The sequence below is a fragment of the Schistocerca cancellata genome, chromosome 5, assembly GCF_023864275.1.
Source record: "Schistocerca cancellata isolate TAMUIC-IGC-003103 chromosome 5, iqSchCanc2.1, whole genome shotgun sequence".
Classification (NCBI taxonomy): domain Eukaryota; kingdom Metazoa; phylum Arthropoda; class Insecta; order Orthoptera; family Acrididae; genus Schistocerca; species Schistocerca cancellata.
The window spans coordinates 51,441,304-51,462,807 of record NC_064630.1 but is presented as its reverse complement, the minus strand read 5'-3'; the positions used below and the strand labels follow the sequence as shown (position 1 = coordinate 51,462,807).

General features: G+C 44.5%; 1 protein-coding gene across 1 annotated transcript in view; it reads left to right on the top strand.

Annotated features, from left to right (window-relative positions):
- The window catches only part of LOC126188237 (alpha-tocopherol transfer protein-like), a 174,858-nt gene that overhangs the window by 66,162 nt on the left and 87,192 nt on the right, over nucleotides 1-21,504 (top strand). The window contains exon 3 of the mRNA XM_049929795.1: nucleotides 12,025-12,184. Within this exon, the coding sequence (XP_049785752.1) occupies nucleotides 12,025-12,184 (160 nt within the window). The remainder of the gene's footprint in view (nucleotides 1-12,024; nucleotides 12,185-21,504) is intronic.

Here is a 21,504-nt window from a genome sequence, read left to right as displayed (position 1 = left end):
TATATTTGGCCACGACATCTTGGTAGATGATTGTTGCAGTGTCTGTGTGTTTATGGGTTGCATTTTTTCATATGACTTGTCAAGCCAATGGCAGCACGGCATCTCTTGCCGCAATTGTCACAAGTGTATCTGGCTGCTGAGCCAGGAGCAGTGGTAGCGTTGCGAAGCTTTTTCTGCCTTAATCTGTCTACTAACAAGCCTTCATCATGCTTCGACATTCCAGATGATATATCATCACGCCACTCTGGTCTCATGCTAGCCCGTGCCTCCCATCTGTTTGTGTCGATTCCAATTTCTCGTTTACAGGAGTCCTTGCACGTCAATACGGACGTCCTACAGGTCTTTTGGCTATAGAGATCTCTCCAAGCATCACCTCACGTGGTAATCTGTCAGGATCCATACGGTGGACGTGACCCAGCCGGCGGAGTCGTCTCTGCTTCAAGATAGTTGAAATACTGTTGCAGTTAGTTTTAGATAGCACTGCTTCGTTGGTCACTCGATCCTTCCACGTTACTCCGGGGATGGATCTCAGGCACCGCATATGGAAAGCATCAAGGCGACATTCTTCTTTGGCATAGGTAGTCCATGTTTCCGATGCATACAAAAGGATGCTGAGGACGCAAGTTTGATATACAAGAATTTTGGTGGTCAAAGAAAGTTTGTTGTTTTTCCAAACAGCAGAATGGAAAGTCTAAACCAGAGGCTTAAACGACTCTGCGATGGTATCGGATGCGAATTTCTCGACCTCTGCTGTGGGGTGCAGAATTGTAGTGTTACCCTTAATAGCAAATAAACAATTTTTTCAGCCTTCAGTTGCAAGGTAATACAAAGACACACATGTACAATCGCATTCTAATAAAGGGACAAAGCAGATAGGGAAACAGCATCGGCCATGTTTCCCTATCTGCTTTGTCCCTTCATTATAATGCGATTGTACTTGTGTGTCTTTGTATTTCGTTATATGCTTGGTAATGACACATAGTTGCTAAGGCGTTTTTATGTTAAAGACATTTTATGCTTAGCACGCATGGTTTTGACACTAATTTTTAGTTACTGTAGCGGGGCTACGCCCTCTTACTATAATATTTAAATGAAAAAAAATTATACCTTTGCTTTGTAGTTTGTTCTCAGGTAAATGGTTTAATGTTGCTATACCAATAGATAGGTTTGTCCAATTGTAGGACGGCTTTCAGTCACATTTTGTTTGTATGTATATTTGCTCTAAGTAATTTTGAGACAGTTTGTCTCTCGCGCATGCGCTTGGCCGCGGCCGAGCCTCGCCGCGTAACTGCTCACAACGCCTAGTCTTCGAGCCGCTCACGTGTGGTCCTGATTTCTGGCCGGCGTAGCTCCGTCTACGTTCGCCTTAATGGTTTTAATTTCGACTTATCTTATGATTATGCGTCTTTATTGTTTTAATTTTTAATCTGTGACATGGCCAGTGTTTGGCTCACAAAATAATTTAATTTTTTGTAAGTATCACAATTCCTTTATTATTCAATCATTAGACTGATAATGCATTTTAGTGAGTAATATATGTCCGTATGTGGTTTAATTTATAGGTTCTGAAGAAGATTCCATTACTGGAATCGAAACCTAGGTAAACGAGTAAAATTACCTTGCAACTGAAGGCTGAAAAAATTGTTTATTTGCTGTACATTTCACAGTTGCTGACACGCTGCAATATGTTAAAGATTCGTTACCCTTAATAGGTCAGACGTGCACTACACGCAGGAAGCGGCTACTAGGGTTGAAGAGTATGTGTGGCGTGGACTGGATTGTTTATCGTAAGGATAGGTTAGTCGCCAATGGTGGCTGCGTGTTTAGTGCAGTAAAAAATCGATAAAAACTAGCGAGGTTGTCACGGATTCCGAATATGAATTAATTTGGGTGAAATTAAGTATCAACCAACGGTCAAAAATGGTGATGGAATGCATTTAGAGACCACCTACGTGTGGATCTGCAGTTTGTAATGGTCGCCTGGTCGTAGATATAGCTAATTGCTATAATCGCACTATTTCACTCCCATTTACGGAGCTTGTTAGCACTTGATGTTAGGTTGGCGCCATTAAAATGCATTGTGTTGTGGTAATCGCTGCTACTTGCTGGATCGCTGCTGTCTCTCGATGCTGATGCTGGCTCTACATCTGGTTGTCTAGGGTTAAAAACATGAGGTCCCGTGTTTTTTATGTGCTTTTGATGATAAAGAACGAGCGAAACCAACAAACATGTAAACTTCAAATATTTATTACTCTGGTGGCCATCTTAATTCCACTGTCCACCAAAGACCATGACTCAACACAAAGTAGTACTTCCGTTACATGTTCTTTGCATTGTTTATCCACCTCAAACAATAACACACAAACACACTTTACCAAAGTGACATTCCGACTGCTTCCCGACCCTTCTTTGCTGCTTGTATTTATAACATTGTCAAAGAACTACTAAAAAGAGATATAGTTTATAAGTCACATGTACATCTGTTATCCTAATTTGTGCAGAAAAGTTATTAATTTGCATCGAGTGACATAATTTAACATGTTATTAAAATGACAGACAGATTTGTTGACTTGGCAGAATAATTCTTTGTTACAAAAAGCCCGTTTTTTAGAAGTTTGTCAGTTGACTTCTCTAATTTGCATAAATAAGTAAATAACATGAATTATTAAGAATTACATTGGTTTTTGTCTAAAATAGGATTGCTTACGTGAATATTGAGTGAAAACGCTCCTAGTGAACAAATAGGTTTCACTGGGTGATTTTTATTTAAGGAGATCCAAAATACCTAAGTTGGCCACTACTTTTCGTACTTCATATTAATTATTTAAGATGAACTTAGTGTTTTTACATGATGACATTTGCTGAATCAGTGATCAAGTGATATAAACTTTTGTGTGGGTCAGTTATTCAGTATAATTTAATGGGTTGACTGTTTATGCAGACATGTTATGCAATCATTGTTAACATACACAATAACTTTTCTATAATCATAAATACTCGTTAAACTGGTTGAATTTGGAGGGTATCGCATACTTCGGTACAGTAAAGCCTTTAATATGTTCCGTTACAAGTTGTAGAGGGCTTCAGACTGAACTTGCAGAATATCATGCCGTTGTAATAGGGGGTAACTTTAACTTGCCAGGTATAGATTAGGAATGTTAGGCCATCAAAACTGGTGCCAGAGACAGGGAGTCGTGCGGCATTGTTCTGGACGTCTTGTCCGAAAATTACCTTGAGCAGATAGAGAACCAACACGAGAGGGTAACGTCTGTGACCTCCTGGCAACAAACAGACTTCGACTTGCCGAATCAGTTAAAGTAGAGGAAGGTATTAGTGATCATAAGACTTTGACAGCACCTATGATGACGGCTCCTACAAGAGATGTTAAGAAAGGTAGGAAGATATTTTTGTTCAGCAAGGGTGACAGGACACAAATTTCAGAATATCTCAGCAGTCAGCATCAAATATTCGGTGATGAGGAGAACAAATGGAAAAAAATTCAAAGGCATCATCTATATGCTTAGACAAGTGTGTTCCGAGTAAGGTTTTAAGGGCTGGGAAAGATCCACCATGGCTTAATAGCCGTGTTAGAAAAGCGCTGCCGGCCGGACTGACCGAGCGGTTCTAGGCGCTTCAGTCTGGAACCACGCGACCGCTACAGTCGCAGGTTCTAATGCTGCCTCGAGCATGGATGTGTGTGATGTCCTTAGGTTAGTTAGGTTCAAGTAGTTCTAAGTTCTAGGGGACTGATGACCTCAGATGTTAAGTTCCATAGTGCTCAGAGCCAATTCAACCATTTGAAGAAAAGCTCTAAGTATACAAAGAGCACTTCATCTCAGATCTACATCTACATCTATCTACATCCATACTCCGCAAGCCACCTGACGGTGTGTGGCGGAGGGTACTTTGAGTACCTCTATCGGTTATCCCTTCTATTCCAGTCTCGTATTGTTCGTGGAAAGAAACATCGTCGGTATGCCTCTGTGTGGGCTCTAATCTCTCTGATTTTATCCTCATGGTCTCTTCTCGAGATATACGTAGGAGGGAGCAATCTACTGCTTGACTCCTTGGTGAAGGTGTGTCCTCGAAACTTCAACAAAAGCCCGTACCGAGCTACTGAGCGTCTCTCTTGCAGAGTCTACCACTGGAGTTTATCTATCATCTCCGTAACGCTTTCGCGATTACTAAATGATCCTGTAACGAAGCGCGCTGCTCTCCGTTGGATCTTCTCTGTCTCTTCTATCAACCCTATCTGGTACGGATCCCACACTGCCGAGCAGTATTCAAGCAGTGGGCGAACAAGTGTACTGTAAACTACTTCCTTTGTTTTCGGATTGCATTCCCTTAGGATTCATCCAATGAATTTCAGACTGGCATCTGCTTTACCAACGATTAATTTTATTGGTCATTCCAATTTAAATCACTCCTAATGCCTACTCCCAGATAATTTATGGAATTAAATGCTTCCAGTTGCTGACCTGCTATATTGTTGCTAAATGATAAAGGATCTTTCTTTCTATGTATTCGCAGCACAGTACACTTGCATACATTGATATTCATTTGCCATTCCCTGCACCATGCATCAATTCGTAGCAGATCCTCCTGCATTTCACTACAATTTTCCATTGTTACAACCTCACGATATACTGCAGCATCATCCGCAAAAAGCCTCAGTGAACTTCCGATGTCATCCATAAGGTCATTTATGTATATTGTGAATAGCAACGGTCCTACGACACTCCCATGCGGCACACCTGAAATCACTCTACTTCGAAAGACTTCTCTCCATTGAGAATGACATGCTGCCCTCTGTTATCTAGGAACTCTTCAATCCAATCACACAATTGGTCTGATAGTCCATATGCTCTTACTTTGTACATTAAACGACTGTGGGGAACTGTATCAAATGCCTTGCGGACATCGAGAAACACGGCATCTACCTGGGAACCCGTATCTAAGGCCCTCTGAGTCTCGTGGACGAATAGCGCGAGCTGGGTTTCACACGATCGTCTTTTTCGAAACCCATGCTGATTCCTACAGAATAGATGCCTAGTATCCAGAAAAGTCATACTGGAACATAATACGTGTTACAAAACTCTGCAAATGATCGACGTTAGAGATATAGGTCTATAGTTCTGCACATCTGTTCGACGTTCCTTCTTGAAAACGGGGATGACCTGTGCCCTTTTCCAATATTTTGGAACGCTACGCTCATCTAGAGACCTACGGTACACCGCTGCAAGAAGCGGGCAAGTTCCTTCGCGTACTCTGTGTAAAATCGAACTGGTATCCCATCAGTCCAGCGGCCTTTCCTCTTTTGAGCGATTTTAAATGTTTTTCCAGCCGCCTGTCATCTATTTAGATATCTACCATTTTGTCATCTGTGCGACAATCTAAAGAAGGAACTACAGTGCAGTCTTCCTCTGTGAAACAGCTGCGGAAAAAGACTTTTAGTATTTCGGCCGTAAGTCTGTCATCCTCTGTTTCAGTACCATTTTGGTCACAGAGTGTCTGGACATTTTGTTTTGATCCACCTGCCGCTTTGACATAAGACCAAAATTTCTTAGGATTTTCTGCCAGTCAGTACATAGATCTTTACTTTCGAATTCATTGAACGCCTCTCGCATAGCCCTCCTCACATTACATTTAGCTTCGTGTAATTTTTGTTTGTCTGCAATGCTTTGGCTATGTTTATGTTTGCTGTGAAGTTCCCTTTGCTTCCACAGCAGTTTCATAACTCGGTTGTTGTACCAGGGTGGCTCTTTTCCATCTCTTACGATCTTGATTGGCACATACTCATCTAACGCACATTGTACGATGGTTTTGAACTTTGTCCACTGATCCTCAACACTATCCGTACTTGAGACAAAACTTTTGTGTTGAGCCGTCAAGTGCTCTGAAATCTGCTTTTTGTCACTTTTGCTAAACAGAAAAATCTTCCTACCTTTTTTAACATTTCTGTTTACGGCTGAAATCGTCGATGCAGTAACCGCTTTATTGTCGCTGATTCTCTGTTCTGCATCAACTGTTTCAAATTGTTCGGGTCTGTTTGTCACCAGAAGGTCTAATATGTTATCGCCACGAGTCGGTGCCGTAAAATATGTAAGCATAACCATCCAGAGAGACCTTAAGTGGAATGACCATATAAAACAGAGAGCGGGAAAAGCAGACACCAAACTCAGATTCAACGGAAGAATCTTAAGGAAATGTAACTCAACAGAAGTAAAAAACCTAGCTGAAAAACAAACTCTGAACGAAGCAACAATGAGCGTAGGGAGAGCAATGAGAGAAACGTTCAGTGACTTTGAACGTAAGACGTTGTCAGCCGACCTGAGTAAAAACCTTAAGAGATTTTGGTCGTATGTAAAATTAGTAACTGGGTCAAAATCATCTATTCATCCTGTCAGCGACCACACTGGCATCGAAAGGGAATAGAACAGAGAGAAGGCCGAAATACTGAATTCGGTCTTACGAAGTTGTTTCACCGCGGAAGGTCGTAACACTGTTCCTCCTTTGAGTCATCGTACGAATATCTAAATGGTAGATATTGAGATAACCGATCGCGGAACTGAAAAGCAGATACAATCGCTTAGTAGTGGAAAGGCTTCAGGACCAGATGAGGTACCTATAAGATTCTACAAAGGTTATGCGAAAGAACTTGCTCCCCTTCTAGCAGTAATTTATCGTAGATCGGTTGTGCAACGAAAGGTACCTAACGACTGGAAAAAAGAGCTGGCCATTCCCGCTCTTAAAAAAGGCCGTAAGACAGATCCACAAAATTATAGACCTATAGCATTGACGTCAATCTGTTGTAGAATTATAGAACATATTTTATGTTCAAGAATTATGACGTTTTCGGAAAATGAACGTCTCCTCTATAAATATCAAAATGTATTCCGCAAACATAGATCCTGCGAAACTGAGCTCGCTCTGTTGCTCCATGAGATCCACAGAGCAGTGGACAACGACGCTCAGGTTGATGCCCTGTTCCTTGATTTCAGTAAGGCATTTGACACCGCCCCGCATTGCCGTTTAATGAAAAAAATACGAGCTTACGGAGTATCGGAGCAGACCTACGATTGGATTCAAGACTTTCTTGCAGACAGAACTCAACACGTCGCTCTTAACGGAACAAAATCGACAGATATGAAGGTAATATCCGGAATACCACAGGGAACTGTGATAGGACCATTGCTATTGACAATACATATAAATTATCAAACAGAAGGCGTCGGATGTTCTTTAAGGCCATTCTCAGATGATGTAGTTGTCTATACCAAAGTAGCAACGCCTGAACATAATAAGAATTTGCATAACGACGTGCAGAGAGCTGATGAATAGTGGAGACTCTCGCAGTTGACCATAACGTAAATAAATGTAACGTATTGCGCAATGTAGGAAAAGAAATCCAGTTCTTTGCACCTACACTATTGATGATAAACAGCTGGAGACAGCGTCTGCCGTAAAATATCTAAGGATAACTATCCAGAGCGACATTAAGTTGAAACATCCCCAAAGAAAAATTATACACGACTGTGCTTAAACTGACACAAAATATTTTTTTTAGCGCAACGCAATCTGACTTTCAGAAATCCCTACAAAGGAATGGCCCTGACTAACATTAACCTGTACCTTTCACAAATCACTTACCTCACAAAAATCTTCGTTACTCGAGCTACAGCAATACAGCGAGCGCCACTACTGCCAGCTAAATAAAAGATTCACACTACAGAAGGCACTAACTACTGATAGGCATAGTTAGCAATTGAAAGATGTTAATAGAGAACAAACAATTTATTTACCTTAATAGTGTTGAAAACTCATAATATACATAGCAGTTCATAATATCCAGTATAACAAATTTCAAAACTCTGCCATCTCTCTCCCCACATCCACCACTGCTGGCGGCTCACCTCCAACTGCTCAACACTACGCGCTGTTCACATCCAGCTGCGCAACACTACAATGGCAGACAACAATGCAAACTAGCCACAGACTGCACACAGCACAGCCAGTGATTTTCATACAGAGCGTTACGTAACGTTGCCAATAAGAAAACATAAACAGCCTACTTACATAGCACAGCCAGTGATTTTCATACAGAGCGCTACGTAACGTTGCCAATAAGAAAACATAAACAGCCTACTTACAAAGTGGAATGACCATATAAAACAGAGAGTGGGAAAAGCAGACACCAGACTCAGATTCAACGGAAGAATCTTAAGGAAATGTAATTCATCCACCAAAGAAGTGGCTTATAAGGCTATTTTTCGCCAGATTCTTGAGTATTCGTCATCTATCTGGGATCACCATCACGTAGGACTGATAGAGGAGATAGAAAGGATACAACGAAGAGCGGTGCATTTCGTCACGGGATCGTTTAGCTAGCGAGAGAGCGTTACGGAGACACTAAACGAACTCCACTGGCAGGCGTTACAAGAGGGGCGTTGTGCTCACGGAGAGATTTACTACTGAAATGTCGGAACAGCACTTTTCAGGAGGTGTCAGACGACATATAACTTCCCCCCACATACATCTCGCGTATTGAACACGAGGAGAAAATTCGAGAAATTAGAGGCAATACAGAGGCTAATCGCCAATCATTCTTCCCAAGCACTACTAGCGAGTGTAACAGGGTTGGAGGGATCAGATAGTGGTACCGAAAGTACCCTCCACCACACACAATTAGGAGGCTTGTGGAGTATGGCGTAGATGTAGTTGAAAGACGACCTCAGGATGGGTTAACTCAGGTCTGAAATGAGACCTGTGAACGAAGGTACGAAATACACCTTGAGGGTGAGCCAGATGGTAACAATTATCAGCCTCTAGATACAAGGCTTCCTACAAACAGCATGTCCCAACATACCATCAACCTTCATCATGACCATGTACGAGGGCAGTTCAATAAGTAATGCAACAAATTTTTTTCTGAAACAGGGTTGTTTTATTCAGCATTGAAATACACCAGGTTATTCCCCAATCTTTTAGCTACACAACACTATTTTTCAACGTAATCTCCATTCAATGCTACGGCCTTACGACACCTTGAAATGAGGGCCTGTATGCCTGCACGGTACCATTCCACTGGTCGATGTCAGAGCCAACGTCGTACTGCATCAATAACTTCTTCATCATCCGCGTAGTGCCTCCCACGGATTGCGTCCTTCATTGGGCCAAACATATGGAAATCCGACGGTGCGAGATCGGGGCTGTAGCGTGCATGAGGAAGAACAGTCCACTGAAGTTTTGTGAGCTCCTCTCGGGTGCGAAGACTTGTGCGTTGTCATGAAGAAGGAGAAGTTCGTTCAGCTGTTTGTGCCTATGAACACGCTGAAGTCGTTTCTTCAATTTCTGAAGAGTAGCACAATACACTTCAGAGTTGATCGTTTGACCATGGGGAAGGACATCGAGCAGAATAACCCCTTCAGCGTCCCAGAAGACTGTAACCATGACTTTACCGGCTGAGGATATGGCTTTAAACTTTTTCTTGGTAGGGGAGTGGGTGTGGCGCCACTCCATTTATTGCCGTTTTGTTTCAGGTTCGAAGTGATGAAGCCATGTTTCATCACCTGTAACAATCTTTGACAAGAAATTGTCACCCTCAGCCACATGACGAGCAAGCTATTCTGCACAGATGGTTCTCCTTTGCTCTTTATGGTGTTCGGTTAGACAACGAGGGACCCTGCGGGAACAAACCTTTGAATATCCCAACTGGTGAACAATTGTGACAGCACTACCAACAGAGATGTCAAGTTGAGCACTGAGTTGTTTGATGGTGATCCGTCGATCATCTCGAACGAGTGTGTTCGCACGCGCCGCCATTGCAGGAGTCACAGCTGTGCAAGGCCGGCCCGCACGCAGGAGATCAGACAGTCTTGCTTGACCTTGCGGCGATGATGACACACGCTTTACCCAACGACTCACCGTGCTTTTGTCCACTGCCAGATCACCGTAGACATTCTGCAAGCGCCTATGAATATCTGAGATGCCCTGGTTTTCCGCCAAAAGAAACTCGATCACTGCCCGTCGTTTGCAACGCACATCCGTTACAGACGCCATTTTAACAGCTCCGTACAGCGCTGCCACCTGTCGGAAGTCAATGAAACTATACGAGACGAAGCGGGAATGTTTGAAAATATTCCACAAGAAATTTCCGGTTTTTTCAACCAAAATTGGCCGAGAAAAAAAAGTGTTGCATTACTTATTGAACTGGAAGGAAGGGAAGGGAGGCATCCTTTCCCACCTCAATCGTGAAAGCAATATTCGGGTGGAGTGAATTCAGGTGTTCTAAAAATTCGTGCAACTTCCTTCTGTCATGAGGCCAAACAACAGAAGTATCGTCTAAAAAACTAAACTCCGCCCAAACAAGCCATGAAGGCCCAGCGGTACGACCGGCCGCCGTGTCATCCTCAAACCCCAGGCGTCAATGGATGCGGATATGGAGCGGCATGTGGTCAGCACACCGCTCTCCCGGCCATTTGCTAGTTTTCAAGGGCGAAAGGTATCGTCTGCACATCGCAAAAAGACACACAGGTTTCGAAGCAGGCGACTCCAAGGCACATTCCTTGAAGTCTTCCATAAATTAATTTGCAGCAACCAAAAAAAAAAAAATGGTTCAAACGCCTCTGACCACTATGGGACTCAACTGCTGACGTCATCAGTCCCCTAGAACTTAGAACTACTTAAACCTAACTAACTTAAGGACATCACACACATCCACGCCCGAGGCAGGATTCGAACCTGCGACCGTAGCGGTCGTGCGGTTCCAGACTGTAGCGCCTTTAACTACTCGGCCACTCCGGCTGGCTTGCAGCAACAGATCACACTAACTTCCCATCGCAACTCTGTCTGTCGGATCACAACACTGGTCTTTGAAGAAAAAGTAAGTGCAAGTCAATACACTTCAAAATAACTTCGTTAACTGAACACTTAAGGTAACCTTAATCAACCGTAACAAATCACCGAGAGGAACACGAGTTAAGAGAGAGACCACATCAAAACTTGTTAGAATATCAGAGTTAGTCAAACGCATTCCCTCTAATAGTTGTCAAAAAACCAGTCACTTCTTAGTGTGATGCTCACATCGACCAACTAGTGGTCGCAACAGAGTAGCAAGGTGTTTTTGCAACTCGATATCCCGGAAGAAGTGGAACCCCTTCTTTGTGGGAAGGCCATATAACCTAGGGGGAACTGCACAGTACGTATTAAGTCTCTTTATATTCTCACCGAGCGAGGTGGCGCAGTGGTTAGACACTGGACTCGCATTCGGGAGGACGACGGTTCAATCCCGCGTCCGGCCATCCTGATTTAGGTTTTCCGTGATTTCCCTAAATCACTCCAGGCAAATGCCGGGATGGTTCCTCTGAAAGGGCACGGCCGACTTCCTTCCCCATCCTTCCCTAATCCAATGAGACCGATGACCACGCTGTCTGGTCTCCTTCCCCAAACAACCAACCAATCTCTTTATATTCTCCTGTGTCACAAAGAACTGTTCACCAAGAGGCTGCTATTGTTTCTCTCAACACATTTCGTGGGGACAGCACCGATCCGGCGATAGGCTGAGTCAGACAGTAAACACTGCATCCTTCGAACGTAATCTTGCTTGTCCAGAACAACAGTAGCATTGCCCCTGTCCGCACCTAAAATAACAATATCCGTATCAACTTTCAAGTAAACGCCGGCCGGTGTGGCCGAGCGGTTCTACGCGCTTCAGTCCGGAACCGCGCTGCTGCTACGGTCGCAGGTTCGAATTCTGCCTGGGGCATGGATGTGTGTGATGTCCTTAGGTTAGTTAGGTTTAATTAGTTCTAAGTCTAGGGGACTGATGACCTCAGATGTTAAGTCCCATGGTGCTTAGATCCATTTGAACCATTTTTCTAAGTGAACGTGAAGCAACCTCTCTGCTGCTGTTACATTACTCTTAAGTGGACGTGCCACGGTCAATGCACTCAGGTCTCACGTTTTGTTTTCTTTGCTGTAAGATGCGAAAAGAGTGGCTTCAGCTCATTATAAATTCTGTTACAGATGATCGCGTCCTCGAAGGGATGTACATCGGTTGCAAATGCAGCACTGAGCGCGTGAAAAAGTCGCTCGACGCGTATTTCTCGCTGAAACACAAGGTTCCTGAACTGCTGATGAAGAGAGACCCCTTAGGAGCCGACGTACAGGAGAGCAAGGAAATAATGTGAGTATAGTACAGGAGAACGGCAAACTGACATTCACCCTAATCCTTATTTCTACACATCTCTACAGTAATGTTTCATGACGCGTCACAATGTCTAACTTCAAAATACTACACATAGAACTTGGTTAGAACTCATGGGAGTACATAAAATAATGTTCTTGAGATGTACTGTGTAATGATGTGAAAAAGATCCAGAATGAGATTTTCGCTCTGCATCGGAGTGTGCACTGATATGAAACTTCCTGGCAGATTAAAACGGTGTGCCCGACCGAGACTCGAACTCGGGACCTTTGCCTTTCGCGGGCAAGTGCTCTACCATCTGAGCTTTCCTGCGAACCTTGCAGAACTAGCACTCCTGAAAGAAAGGATATTGCGAAGACATGGCTTAGCCACAGCCTGGGGGATATTTCCAGAATGAGATTTTAACTCTGCAGCGGAGTGTGCGCTGATATGAAACTTCCTGGCAGATTAAAACTGTGTGCCCGACCGAGCTTCTGTAAAGTTTGGAAGGTAGGAGACGAGGTACTGGCAGAAGTAAAGCTGTGAGTACCGGGCGTGAGTCGTGCTTCGGTAGCTCAGATGGTAGAGCACTTGCCCGCGAAAGGCAAAGGTCCCGAGTTCGAGTCTCGGTCGGGCACACCGTTTTAATCTGCCAGGAAGTTTCATGTGAAAAAGATATTCACGTTAAAGTGACTACCGCCTGAGTCCGACGTTACCGTTCAGTAGTCACCCACAGACGGCACATGCAGTGGAAGGCATAAAAGTGGTGTCGCGAGAACGCGGAAAGCAGTGGCGTCGTTGTCGTAAAGCGGAAATGCAGTGATTTACCTGACGTCCAAAACAACATGATCATTAGCTTTCGAGCCAAGAATAGAAGCATTTCCGAAACGGCTACGTCTGTAAAGTGTTCGAGTAGCGCTGTGATTGAAGCATACCGTCTATGACAAATTGGCGCTACACAAAACCGGTGCAGTAGGTCCCGGGTTGAAGTCCCGGGCGGGGCACACATTTTTCAGCTGTCCCTCTTGATATGTATCAACGTATTTCATTATAATTTCATTCTTCGAGAGCTGCAAGATCACCAATGATATCTGTAGAGATACCAGCTTCATGTAGATGTAGATGCAGATTCCTCGACTTACGCCAAAGGGTGGTAGGGTTTTGGGTTCCGCTGAATAGGTCAGGTGTCCACTATACACAGGAGGCGGCTACACGGGTAGCAGGGACTGTGTGGCGTGGACTGGGCGGTTTTTTAGGTTAGAGGGTCTCGGAAAAACACAAGAAGGGCTTCAGTCACAAAGGGTGCAGGGTGAACACAGAAAGAACGTAGATACAGGAACCACTGGTATAACAGTTGTAAATTGTCGTAGCTGTGTTGGGAAAGTACCAGAGCTCCAAGCGCTAATAAAAAGCCCTCATGCTCAAATCGTTATAGGCACTGAAAGCTGGCTAATGCCGGATATAAACTCAGCCGAAATTTTTGCGAAGAACCAAACGGTGTTCCGAAAGGATAGGCTAAATACGGTTGTCGGAGGCGTGTTCAAAAATGGTTCATATGGCTCTGAGCACTATGGGACTTAACATCTTAGGTCATCAGACCCCTAGAACTTAGAACTACTTAAACCTAATTAACCTAAGGACATCACACACATCCATGACCGAGGCAGGATTCGAACCTGCGACCGTAGCAGTCGCGCGGTTCCTGACTGAAGCGCCTAGAACCGCTCGGTCACCGTGCAGAAGCGTGTTTTTTGCTGTCAGAAGTAGTTCAACTTGTCGCGAAATTGAAGTAACTACTTCCTGTAAGTTAGTATGGACAGAGGCCATTGTTGGCAACCGGTATAAAATAATAATTGGATCCCTTTACCGACCTCGCAATTCAGATGATACAGTTGCTGAAAGGTTCAAAGAAAACTTGAGTCTGATTTTTAATTTACCCTCGATATGTTGGCGAAAATATGTGTTTAATTCCGGAGGTACTCATAAAATATCATCCGAAATTGTGCTAAACGCATTCTCTGAAAATTATCTCGAGCAATTAGTTCATGAGCCCACGCGAATAGTAAACGTTTGTGAAAACACACTTGACCTCTTAGCAACAAATAATCCTGAGTTAATAACGAGCATCAAAACCGATTCAGGGATTAGTGAACACAGGGCTGTCGTAGCAAGATTGAATATTGTAATCCCCAAATCCTCGAAAAATAAGCTAAAATTATACCTATTCAAAGAAGCAGATAAAAATTCACTTGACGCCTTCCTGAGAGACAATCTCTACTCATTCCAAATTAATAATATAAGTGTAGACCAGATGTGGGTTAAATTCAAAGAAATAGTATCGGCAGCAATTGAGAGATTTATACCAAATAAATGAACAAACGACGGAGCTGATCCTCCTTGGCACACAACACGCGTTAGAACACTGTTGCAGGAACGGAACAAACCTGCCAAATGTAAACAGACGCAAAATCCCCAAGATTGGCGATCTTTTACAGAAGCTCGAAATTTAGCGCGGACTTCAATGCGAGATGCTTATAACAGTTTCCACAACGAAACTTTGTCTCGAAACCTGGCAGAAAATCCAACGCGATTCTGGTTGTAGTATGTTAGCGGCAAGGTAGCAATTGCGCGATAGCAATGGAGATACTATCGAAGACAGTGCTGCCAAAGCTGAGTTACTAAATACAGCCTTCCGAAATGCCTTCATAAAAGAAGACGAAGTAAATATTCCAGAATTCGAATCGAGAACAGCTGCCAACATGAGTAACGTAGAAGTAAATATCCTCGGAGTAGTGAAGCAACTTAAATCACTTAATAAAAGCAAGTCTTCTGGTGCAGACTGTATACCAATTAGGTTCCTTTCGGAGTATGCTGATGCATTAGCTTCATACTTAACAATCATATCCAACCGTTCGCTCGACTAAAGATCCGTACCCAAAGACTGGAAAGTTGCACAGGTCACACCAATATTGAAGAAAGGTAGTAGGAGTAACCTCTAAATTACAGGCCCATATCGTTAACGTCGATATGCACCAGGATTTTAGAACATACTGTATATTGTGTTCGAACGTAATGAATTACCTCGAAGAAAACGGTCTATTGACACACAGTCAATATGGGTTAAGAAAACATCGTTCTTGTTAAACACAGCCACCTCTTTATTCACATGAAGTGCTGAGTGCTATTGACAAGGGATTTCAGATCGATTCCGTATTTCTGGATTTCCGGAAGGCTTTTGACACTGTGCCACACAAGCGGCTCGTAGTGAAATAGCGTGCTTATGGAATATCGTCTCAGTTATGTGACTGGATCTGTGATTTCCTGTCAGAGAGGTCACAGTTCGTTGTAACTGACGGGAAGTCATCGACTAAAACAGAAGTGATTTCTCACGTTCCCCCAAGGTTGTGTTATAGGCCCTTTGCTGTTCCGTATCTATATACACGATTTGGGAGACAATTTGAGCAGCCGTCTTCGGTTGTTTGCAGATGACGCTGTCGTTTAGCGACCAATAAAGTCATCAGAAGCTCAAAACAAATTGCAAAACGATTTAGAAGAAATATCGGAATGATGCGAAAAGTGGCAATTGACCTTAAATAACGAAAAGTGTGAGGTTATCCACATGAGTGCTAAAAGGAAAGCGTTAAACTTCGATTACGCGATAAATCAGTCTAATGTAAATTCAACTAAATACCTAGCCATTACAATTACGAACAATTTAAATGGGAAGGAACACACAGAAAATGTTGTGAGGAAGGATAACCAAAGACTGCGTTTTATTGGCAGGACACTTAGAAAATGTAACAGACCTACTAAGGAGACTGCCTACACTACGCTTGTCCGTCCTCTTTTAGAATACTGTTGCGCGGTGTGGGATCCTTACCAGATAGGACTGACTGAGTACATCGGTAAAGTTCAAAGAAAGGCAGCACGTTTTGTATTATCATAAAATATGCGAGAGAGTATCACAGATATGATACAGGATTTGGGATGGACATCATTAAAAGAAAGGCGTTTTTCGTTGAGACGGAATCTTCTCAGGAAATTCCAATCTCCAACTTTCTCCTCCGAATGCGAAAATATTTTGTTGACGCCAACTTACATAGGGAGGAACTATCACAAAGATAAAATAAGGGAAATCAGAGCTCGTACGGAAAGATATAGGTGCTCATTCTTCCCCCGGGCTATACGAGATTGGAATAATAGAGAATTGTGAAGGTGGCTCTATGAACCCTCTGCCAGGCACTTAAATGAGATTTGCAGAGTATCCATGTAGATGTAGATTTAAAAAATAATCGCTCCCCACGAAATGCCAGATGTAAAATCATCATATTGTAAAAAGATCCGTAAATAATAGTGGGAGCACTTCATATTTAATAGAAACGGGTTCACTTTGGTATGTAAAAGGTGAACACATGTCCTTGAGTCGCGGGGAGCGAATACTTCTTAAGTTATGGCCTATTTTGTTGTATGACGGCTGCGGAGATGTGCCCTGAGGAATAGACGTGAAATTTTTGAGCAACTGACTGCCCAGGTATACCGAGGGGGTACCAATAGTGTTTACTCAACGACCGATCGGCGGAAAAAGGAAGCAGCTACTAGGGTAGCAAAGTAGTGTGAAGTGAGGGTTTCTTAGACTAGACTGCAGTTTGTAGTGCTCTAATGGACACTCGCAAGTCGATATGCAGCAAGGGACTTCCGACTTCATCCAGAGTAAAGACACTTCGACTGTCAAAATTTTATCCGTAAACCTTCGAATATTCCTAATATAATCCCCGAATATACTGTCCTTCAGGAAAGTTCTCTCGCTCAAGTTATTCTTGGGACCGAGAGTCGGCTGACAGCCGAAGTGGAAAAGTTTGAGACATTTAGTGAGTCGTGGAACGTATATCGCAAAGACAGATTAGAGGCCGTAGGACGAGGAGTGTTCACTGCAGTTGACTAAAATATTGTCTTTATTGAGATTAAGGTTGAGTGAGTCAGTGAAGTTATATGGTCGCGTGTTACAGGTGTAGGTGAAACCAAGTTAACTGTTGGAAATTTTTACCGGCCACCCGGTTCCACTGTGACAGATCTGAAAGTTCACGGTCAGAAGCGCGTGAATACTCAGATCATGCAATAATAGTTGGAGAAAATTTTAACCTATTGAGTATAGACTGGGATGTCTATGAAATCATTGCGGCGGGTACAGAGAGACTGTCACGCGAAATACTTTTGAATGCCTTTTCTGAAAACTCTCTTGAGCAGCTAGCTCGGCGGCTCACAAGCAATGGAAATACACTCCTGGAAATTGAAATAAGAACACCGTGAATTCATTGTCCCAGGAAGGGGAAACTTTATTGACACATTCCTGGGGTCAGATACATCACATGATCACACTGACAGAACCACAGGCACATAGACACAGGCAACAGAGCATGCACAATGTCGGCACTAGTACAGTGTATATCCACCTTTCGCAGCAATGCAGGCTGCTATTCTCCCATGGAGACGATCGTAGAGATGCTGGATGTAGTCCTGTGGAACGGCTTGCCATGCCATTTCCACCTGGCGCCTCAGTTGGAGCAGCGTTCGTGCTGGACGTGCAGACCGCGTGAGACGACGCTTCATCCAGTCCCAAACATGCTCAATGGGGGACAGATCCGGAGATCTTGCTGGCCAGGGTAGTTGACTTACACCTTCTAGAGCACGTTGGGTGGCACGGGATACATGCGGACGTGCATTGTCCTGTTGGAACAGCAAGTTCCCTTGCCGGTCTAGGAATGGTAGAACGATGGGTTCGATGACGGTTTGGATGTACCGTGCACTATTCAGTGTCCCCTCGACGATCACCAGTGGTGTACGGCCAGTGTAGGAGATCGCTCCCCACACCATGATGCCGGGTGTTGGCCCTGTGTGCCTCGCTCGTATGCAGTCCTGATAGTGGCGCTCACCTGCACGGCGCCAAACACGCATACGACCATCATTGGCACCAAGGCAGAAGCGACTCTCATCGCTGAAGACGACACGTCTCCATTCGTCCCTCCATTCACGCCTGTCGCGACACCACTGGAGGCGGGCTGCACGATGTTGGGGCGTGAGCGGAAGACGGCCTAACGGTGTGCGGGACCGTAGCCCAGATTCATGGAGACGGTTGCGAGTGGTCCTCGCCGATACCCCAGGAGCAACAGTGTCCCTAACTTGCTGGGAAGTGGCGGTGCGGTCCCCTACGGCACTGCGTAGGATCCTACGGTCTTGGCGTGCATCCGTGCGTCGCTGCGGTCCGGTCCCAGGTCGACGGGCACGTGCACCTTCCGCCGACCACTGGCGACAACATCGATGTACTGTGGAGACCTCACGCCCCACGTGTTGAGCAATTCTGCTGTACGTCCACCCGGCCTCCCGCATGCCCACTATACGCCCTCGCTCAAAGTCCGTCAACTGCACATACGGTTCACGTGCACGCTGTCGCGGCATGCTACCAGTGTTAAAGACTGCGATGGAGCTCCGTATGCCACGGCAAACTGGCTGACACTGACGGCGGCGGTGCACAAATGCTGCGCAGCTAGCGCCATTCGACGGCCAACACCGCGGTTCCTGGTGTGTCCGCTGTGCCGTGCGTGTGATCATTGCTTGTACAGCCCTCTCGCAGTGTCCGGAGCAAGTATGGTGGGTCTGACACACCGGTGTCAATGTGTTCTTTTTTCCATTTCCAGGAGTGTATATTATACCTTGTAGCTACAAACAGGCCGAACCTTGCCGACTGTGTCAGTATAGAAACGGGGATTAGCGATAATAATGTCACTATCGAAACTATGGTTCCGACAGTTAATAAATCAGTCAAGAATGCTAGGAGAGTGTTTCTGTTAGAAAGAGCAGATAAGCAATTGTTAGCATCTCAGTTAGACAGTGAACTGGCATCACTTAGTTCCAGTAAGATGGACGTAGAGGAATTATGGGCAAAGTATTAGCAGATTGTAACTCGTGGTCTGAAGACTTATGTGCCTAGTAAGTGGATAAAGGATGGAAAAGACGCACCATGGCTTAATAACGAAATTTGGAAGATGCTGAGGCAGCAGTGGCTGTTGTACTCTCGCTTCAAAAGAGAACGCTTAAATAACGATAAGGAAAGGTTAGCAGAAATTCGCGCATCTGTGAAAAGATCTATGCGCGAAACATACAACTACCACCGTCATATCTTGGCAATCGATCTGGCAGAGAACCAGAGAAAATTACGGTCCTACGTACGGTCCGTAAGTTGCCCAACCCCTGGAAACTATTCTCGTCGCGGCTTTTGTATCAAGAACACGTTCGAGTAAATGACTAGGACTGCGAATTGTTATGGCAAAGAGTAGCTGACGATGTTAGCCTTACATTAACTGTCGCATGATTCTACTGGACTCCAGATTCAGGCATTCAACTGTTCAAACCAGACTGAATTCGTTGGCAAGAAAACAGCCCGATCATAGGGTAGTAGATGATTGCCAGTTTAATTTCCCTGTTATCGACTGGGCAACCTGTCGATATTCCACGACGTTTCTGGAGAAAGGAAAGCTTCTCCTTAAGTATCAGAAAAAGTTCAGGAAAAACCACTAGTGTGAATTACAAGTCAACTTTTCCCACACATAATGTATTGCAAGTAATAAGAAATACTACCGAATCGGTAGATTACACATTATTCAGTCTGCGAAAGCACATTGGCTTTATCGACTATAACGAAGAAACAAGTTCCAGAGCATCTGCATACACATATTTTACGAGGGTGTGCTGATAAATTCATCTGAACATTTTGTGTGAAAACTCTTAAAGCTTTCTAAATAAAACAAACGTTATTAACATTCTACATCTTTATTCTTCGTTTCTACATACTTCTCAACATAGTCACTCTGGCGACGAACACTTTTCCCCCGACGAGAGACCAATTTTTGATACTGCCACTATAGAATGTTTGACTTTGTTGACGGACCCATAACCTCACCTTTGCTTGCACCGCTTCATCACTACCAAAGTGAAATCCTCGAAGGTGTGCTTTCAGTTTTAGAGACAGATCAAAATCGGATAGGGCCACGTCCGGACTGTATGGAAGACATTCGATTACCATCAACACAAGGTATCGGATTGCTGCTGCTGCAGCGCTCACGTGTGGTCGTGCATTGTCATGCTAAAGGAGAAGTTACACGATGTGTGGATGAACTCTTAGAATTCGAAAACGAATTACAGCTGGCTGTTTCTTACACACTGACATAGTTACGTTACACTCTGCCACGTTACACCCAAACAATTCGGATCCGTGTAGCGGCAGAAGTTCCCGACTGGCGCCTGAGAAGTGGGAAAGTCGACCGGGTAATACGCATGAGATGTTAACGCCTCAACCGACACTGAGAACAGAATAATGAGTTCGGAGGCCTTACTTCTCAGCGCACTTTAGTATACAAGAGTTACCTCGGTCAACTCCTACAATAGATGGCCAATGTTCAGTAGAAACGAAAGTAACATGGCGTGTCTCCGTAGGAGCGCAGCTGAACCGGTAGTGGTCTCAACACACATAAATACACTCATTCACATAAATTAAGGATAACTGCAGAACGTGGTGCCACACAACGTGGCACTACACAAAAATGGCGCTAATAGCATAGGCACATAGGGAACACACACGACACAGATCTGTAAGTGCACGGTATTGGTGATAAGTTGAGAAACCGTCCCGAAATACATGTGCTACAAAACGCCACTGTTTCCTGCGCATGTACCCCGACATCAATATGAGATATGATCACCATGCACACGTACACAGGCCGCACAACGGGTTGGCATACTCTGGATCAGGTGGTCGAGCAGCTGCTGGGGTATAGCCTGCCATTCTTGCACCAGTGCCTGTCGGAGCTCCTCAAGTGTCGTAGGGGTTTGAAGACGTGCAGCGACACGTCTACCGAGAGCAGCCCAGACGTGCTCGATGGGGTTTAGGTCTGGAGAATAGGCAGGCCACTCCATTCGCCTGATATCTTCTGTTTCAAGGTACTCCTCCTCGATGGCAGCTCGGTGGGGCCATGCGTTATCTTCCATCAGGAGTAAGGTGGGACCCACTTCACCCCTGAAAAGGCGGACATACTGGTGCGAAATGACGTCCCGATACAAGTGATCTGTTACAGTTCCTCTGTGAAAGACATGCAGGGGTGTACGTGCTTCAATCATAATCCCACCCCACACCATCAAACCACGACCTCCATACAGGTCAGCCTGCCGGAGTGGCCGAGCCGTTCTAGGCGCTACAGTCTGGATCCGCGCGACCGCTACGGTCGCAGGTTCGAATCCTGCCTTGGGCATGGATGTGTGTGATGTCCTTA